At 48.9% G+C, this 6,693-nt stretch overlaps 1 protein-coding gene across 2 annotated transcripts in view; it reads right to left on the minus strand.

Annotated features, from left to right (window-relative positions):
* The window catches only part of LDHD (lactate dehydrogenase D), a 5,109-nt gene extending 3,745 nt beyond the window's left edge, over positions 1–1,364 (minus strand). Inside the window, exons 1-3 of one of the 2 annotated variants that reach the window (XM_040443137.1) lie at positions 1,239–1,364; positions 387–499; positions 10–151 (exon numbers count right to left, since the gene is read on the minus strand). In XM_040443137.1, the coding sequence (XP_040299071.1) occupies positions 10–151; positions 387–499; positions 1,239–1,313 (330 nt within the window). In that variant the 5' untranslated portion in view covers positions 1,314–1,364. Of the gene's footprint in view, positions 1–9; positions 152–386; positions 500–1,066; positions 1,206–1,238 lie in introns of those variants that run through there. The other variant, XM_040443138.1, reaches the window with a different exon arrangement.
* Between the last annotated feature and the right edge of the window lie 5,329 nt (positions 1,365–6,693).

The raw sequence follows: 6,693 nt of genomic DNA on the forward strand, positions 1-6,693 counted from the left end.
CCGGCATACCTGCACCGCACAGACTCCACCCTCAAGCCCAGTGCCCGTGCCAAATGGGATGATGGGCACTCCTTGGCTGTAGCACAGGGCAGCCAGCTGGCTGACCTGCTCCACATTCTGGGGCCACACCACGGCATCTGGAGGTTGGCACCTAGAACAAGACGCTCAGCAACTTCGAGGAGTGTGGTACCCTCTGGTCCTGCTCACATCCAAGGAGCCCAGAGGCATCACAGGGCCTGGGGCTGCACAGTGGGTGAGGGATGGGTGTGGAGAAGAGGTAAAGAATGCCAGACCCCCCCCCCCCAAAAACAGATGGGTGGGGGAGAAGACAGCCCGGGACTCTCACTCCCAGCCCGGGGCTCTGATAGGGGAAGGGGCCCCCACACCTGTGCATGGACTCGTCGTGACCATGCTGCTCGCGGACGGCGACAGCGGTGGACACATGGGAGCTCCCCACAACCGCCTTCAGAGCCTCCACAAAGCCCTTGCTGAGCTCACCCTGCAGGGAAGACACATGCAGCCAAGAGTCACTCAGAGACACCTGGGCCCACAGCCCTGCCCCTGTGGCGGTCCGGGAGTGGAGGAGGGGCTGCCAGCACCTCTGGCAACCCCCCCCCCCCCGCCCCACCCCCCACTGACACCACCCCAGGGTCAGCACAGCTTGGCCTTGCCAGTGGGCCCCCTGGAAGCAAACCCACTCTACAGGAGTGCCCCTTTCCAAACAGAACCATCGGGCTCCACGTTTCACTTGGGAAAAAACCCCCTGGGTAAAAATAGGAACCAGATTCACTGTACAGAAAGGAGCATCACAGGGTTCCATAACGCAGCCAGCCCTGCCTTGGCCTGGAAAGGTTACTTACGTCTGCCCTTCCTCCAAAACTGCCCCAGGCACACCAGTGGATGCGGAAGGACGGGAAGGAAAAACTCCACAGCCCGTCAACTGAGGCGCCCCCAACCCCACATAGTCCTCTCCTCCCGGGCATTGTTTCAGATGTGTCTACGTTCGGGAGCCTCAAAGAGGGCGCCCTGGAGCCCACAAGCTTTTCATTTTACACCCCCACTCCACCTGTGGCAGCTGTGGGGTCCTCGGCTAGGCTCGGCTCGCTCAACACCGACCTTTGGCACAGGGTGAGCCCGGTGATCCTCTGCTCAAGGTCACAGGGTGCTGGTGCAGCTCGAAGCCTGGTATAAACCTGGTATCTGGCCCACCCACCCGTAGCGGGCTTCCCCCCACCTACCTGCGTCCCCCTGGAGCAGTAGCCCCTCCAGGGGAACAGCCCCCAGGTCGCCGCAGCCCGGAGCAGATTGGCCATAGCTGGGCAGCAGCCGGAGGGGCGTGGGCACTGAGGCCACCCCAGCGCCCAGCGCATTGGCTGTGCAGGGGGCGGGGGCGGGGGCGGGGGCGGGGGGGGGGGGGGGAGGGGGACTGCTTAAGGTGATCCGGCCTTAAGGTGGCCCTGCCAGACCTTGCTGAGTCAGGTGTGGCAGCAGGCACATATCAGTGCTTCCAAAGGAGAGGTGAGGCTTCGCTAACACACAGCAGGAGAGGATAGCAACCTCTCTCTGGCTTAAAGCTCTGCTGTGGCTTCCCTTGGGCTTTCCAACAAAGGCAGACCGCTTGCCATGGCCTTAAAGGTCTTGCTGGTTCCTGCTGCTGACCTCTTCATCTTTCCACTTCTTTCCAGTCTCCTCTTTGGCCTCTGAGTTCCAGCTTCCATTAGGGTTCCTATATCCCCTGAGCTCCGCTGACTCAGCTCAGGGCCTTGACACACACCCTCCCTCTCCCTTACCCTGCAAGTCTGGAAGTCTCAGCCAGTGTCACAGTTAGAGGAAGCTTTGAGCAGGGCCAGAGGAAGCTTTGAGCAGGGCCGTGAGGAGGGAAGTGCAGGGAGACCCGTCAGGAATGGGGAGGAAATGGAATAGGGCAGTGAGGCAAGCCAGGAAGCCTCCCTGGAAGAGAAGAGCTAAGGCCTCACCAGCTAAGTGAAGGAAGAGACAGCTGTCCTTTCATCTCCAGCCTCCCACTGGGTGGATTTCCTAACCATGCTGCAGTGATGTGGCTGCTTCTCTTGAAGCTCTTCCAAGCTCAGTTTTCCTTCCACAGCAAATTTGGAGAAGCATGTTGCTAACATTACTAAGATAAAGCTATTTCCAGCTTTGTTTTTCTTCTCAATTGAATCATGAATACAAACTCCTACTTGGGTCCTTCTACCCAGCCACGTTTGAATGAAATCGCATTTCCACTCTCAATGTGCTGCTTAACTGGCTTGTCTCAAAAAAAATGTCTCTTTTACAGTTAGTTGGTTCAAATCAAGATCCAGTGAAAATCCACACAATGTGTTTGGTTAATATGGCTCATAAGTGTCTTTTAATCTCCAGCAGTTTCCCACCACCCCCGCCCTTTATTCCATGACATTTATTTGTTAAGGAAACTGGGTCACCTGTTCTGTAGAATTTTCCACATTCTGTATTTGGATGATTGCATCCATGTGGTATTGTTTAATATATTTCTCTAGTCTCTGTATTTCATGTAAGTTGTTAGATCCAGACATGGTGCTCTCCAGTACAACTTTCTGTACTATGGAATTGTTCTATATCTATGCTTCCATTAGCCACAGGCAGCTAACGGTACTGGAGGCATTTATGGTTGGAGGAGAGATGCCAGGGAGAGTTTGTAATGAGCCCTAAGAGAGCCACAATGTAGATCCATAAAGTTTGGGAGCAGGGCCATGACATTTGCAACAGAAAGCAATACAGTATTCGGAAAAGTGTCCCTGGCCCACTACTAGGTCCTGGTTAAGATGGTGGGTGTGGCCATGAGACATCAAGTGGCCATGTGGCCGGCCAGAGCTAGCCATCCTGAGCTTCATTCTATCAGACTCACCAAGTCATAAAGTCAGGTGGGTCCGAAACAACCCATTACTAGACAAAAGGAGAACAGACAAAATTGGGCAGAAGCAGGGCCGGAAGGCAAAGTAAGCTGTACGGGTAAGTGGCTCAGGTCCCCATGTCGCCCACCATTGCTTGCCTAGCACCTTTTCCTCAGCTCACACCTATGGCCATAATGGGGGACTCTTAGGACCAGCCGATAGAAGGGGGAAGAGTTCAAGCTTGATTCATGAATGGGTTGGTTCAACATGAGGGTGTGAGCCAACGTGGACCAATGCTGCACTACAGCTCCACTTAGGGATAACTCTGAAGTCCTCCCATTTGGCAGAGCTCCAGGTCATGCACCTCATCAGCCCCTTTTGTAAAAAGAAAAGTGGCCCCGGGAGAAGAATAAACATAGGCTCGTGGACACTGGTGAATGGCTTGGTTGTGTGGTCAAGGGCCTATGCGGAGAAAAGATGGGAAAATCAGGGCCTAAGGGATTTGGAGAAGAGGCATGTAGATGGATCTCTAGGAGTAAGCACAAAGAGTCACACATCGGGGCGCCTGGGTGGCTCAGTCGGTTGAGCATCTGACTTCGGCTCGGGTCATGATCTCGCCGTTGAAGAGTTCAAGCCCCACGTCGGGCTCTGTGCTGACAGCTCAGAGCCTGGAGCCTGCTTCGGATTCTGTGTCTCCCTCTCTCTCTGCCCCTTCCCTGCTCATGCTCTACCTCTCTCTGTCTCAAAAATAAATAAACATTTTAAAAAATTAGAAAAAAAAAAAAAGAGTCACACATCTATCACCTGTTAACATCCACCAGAGAGCATCTGCCGTGGAAAAGACCAAATGAAGCGTACAGCATGATTTTGCCGGTTGTCATTGGCCAACCTCTGTCAGTGACCACACCGGTGCTGGCACAATGGCAGTGGGGATAGACACTACTCACGGGTTCACCAGCATGGCACCCACTCACTAAGGCCCATCTGGCTACTGCGGCTGCTGAGTGTTCACCCTACTGCAACATTGAATCCCACACAACGTTGAATCTCCCTCAGGGAGACCAGCCGGCCACTTGGTAACAAGCTGATTACATTGGACCTCCTCCACTCTGACAGGGGAGCAATTAATTTATCTCTACTGAAATCCACACGACACATACTATGGGTATGGGTTTGCCTCTCCTGCCTGCATGGCCTCAGCCAGCACTATTGTCTGAAGGCTCACTGAGTGTTTGATCCGCATCATAGTATATACCACATAACATCACCTAACGTCAAACAACCCTTTTTTTGATGGTCAGGTCAGAGGCCAGTGACCTTACAGAGCAATAGGTGGATTGACCTTTGGGAGGTACAACTGAGGCACCATCTTGGAGATGCATCTATTCAACCAGTGCTAGAAGAGGAAGATATTTTTATATAGCTAACACATAAAAGGGGGGGGTGTCAAAATTATTTTTAACTTTTTCTTTTGAACTAATTTTAGAGTTACAGAAAAGTTGCAAAAATAGTACAGGGGGTTCCTATATGCCCTTAGCCTGATTGTCACTAACGTTTACATTATACATAACCATAGTACAATTGTCAAAACTAAGAACTAGTAAAATATTAATTGATACAGTTAGAGAATAGGTACATTACTAAACTACAGATTTGATTTTGCCAGTTCTTCCATGAATGTTCTCTTGTTTGGGGCGGGTTTTGTTTGGTCCGTATTCCATCATCTCACACTGCATTTAGTTGTCTCGGCGCCTTTGTCTCCTATAATCTGTGACAGTTCCTTAGTCTTCCCGTGTCTTTCTGACCTTGATATTTTGAGGGGTACTGGTCAGTTACTTTATTGAATGTCCCTCAATTTGGGTTGTTTGATGTTTTCTCGTGAGTAGATTGAGGTCATGCTTTCTGGCAAGAATACCACAGAAGCGATCTGCCCTTCTCAATATACCATATCAGTGGTTTAAGATGTCAATATGTTCTTATTAGCAGTGACATTAACCTTGATCACTTGGTGCAGGTCATGCCTGTGGGGTTTCTGCACTGTGAAGTTACTATTTTTCTCTTTCAACTAATAAATATATTGGGGTAGATACTTTAAGACTGTGCAAATATCCTGTTTTCCCTCGCTTTCATTCACTCTCTTTAGCATCCATTGGTGGATCTTGCCTGCGATAGTTGTTATTGTGGTTATTGCGTGTTCTATTGGTGATTTTCTCCTTCTCTTATTCCTTCTATATTATTTAATTAGAATTATTCTCTAATAAAGAGCCATCCATTTTCCTTATTATTTATTCACGCAATTATTTATATATTACCAATATGGACTCATGGATATTTATTTTATTCCGTAGGTTATAATCTAATTGTCATTATTTTGTTGCTCAGTTCCGGCTTTGGCCACTGGAGGCCTCTGTCATCTAGGTTTCTCTGCCCTTCAGACCAGCCCGCCCCTTTTTTGAGCCCTGTCTTACTTCCTACTACTATAAGATGCTCCAGGCTCGTCTTGTCTTTCCCCTGCCCAGACCAGCAATCAACCACTTTTCCAAGGACTTCTGGTTCATTTTAGTGGAGAATAGTAATATTTAGGGCCTGGGGTTTGGGTGTGAGCTGTGCTCTTAAAACTCAACAACAAGAAAACAAAAACTGTGATTAAAAAATAGGCAGGGGCGCCTAGGTGGCTCAGTCGGTTAAGCATACAAGTGCAGCTCAGTCAGGTCACAATGTCGCAGGTCCTGAGTTCAAGCCCCACATTGGGCTCTGTGCTGACAGTTCGGGGCCTGGAGCCTGCTTCAGATTCTGTGTCTGCCTCTCTCTCTGCCACTCCCCCACTTACTCTCTGTCTCTCTGTCTTTCAAAAATGAATAAATGTTAAAAAAAATTTTTTGTTTAAATAGGCAAAAGATCTGAACAGACAGTTCACCGAAGAAGACATACAGATGGAAAATAAGCATATGAAAAAATGTTGAACATCACCTGTCATCACAGAATTGCAAGTTAAAACAACAAGATGCCACTACACACCTATTAGAATGACTAAAATAGGGGCGCCTGGGTGGCGCAGTCGGTTAAGCGTCCGACTTCAGCCAGGTCACGATCTCGCGGTCTGTGAGTTCGAGCCCCGCGTCACGCTCTGGGCTGATGGCTCAGAGCCTGGAACCTGTTTCCGATTCTGTGTCTCCCTCTCTCTCTGCCCCTCCCCCGTTCATGCTCTGTCTCTCTCTGTCCCAAAAATAAACATTGAAAAAAAATTAAAAAAAAAAAAAAAAAAAGAATGACTAAAATAAAAAAAAAAAAACTGACACCGAATGCTTATAAGGCCACAGAGCAACAAGAATTCTCATCCATTGCTGGTGGGAATGCAAAATGGTACAGTCACTTTGGAAAACAATTTGGCAATTTCTTACCAAGCTAAATATAGTCTTACCATATGATCCAGCAGTCATGTTCCTAAGTACTTACCCAATCGAGTTGAAAACTTATGTCCCTACAGAAGTCTGCACATGAATGTTTATAGCAGCTTTATTCATAATCTTCCCAAACTAGAAACAACCAAGATGCCCATCCAAAGGTGGATGGATAAGCCAACCATAGTCCATCAGTACAAGGGAATATTTGTCAGCTACAAAAAGAAAGGAGCTATCACGTCACAAAAAGACATGGAGGAATCTTAAATACATATTGCCAAATGATAGAAATCAGCCTGAAAAAGCTACATGCTGGATGATTCCAAACATGTGACATTCTGGAAAAAATAAAACTAGGGAGGCAGCAAAAAGACGAGTGCTTGCCAGGGATTTGAGCTGCAGGGATGAATAAATGAACCGCA

This window comes from Herpailurus yagouaroundi, unplaced genomic scaffold, assembly GCF_014898765.1.
Source record: "Herpailurus yagouaroundi ecotype Mexico unplaced genomic scaffold, PumYag 190, whole genome shotgun sequence".
Classification (NCBI taxonomy): Eukaryota; Metazoa; Chordata; class Mammalia; order Carnivora; family Felidae; genus Herpailurus; species Herpailurus yagouaroundi.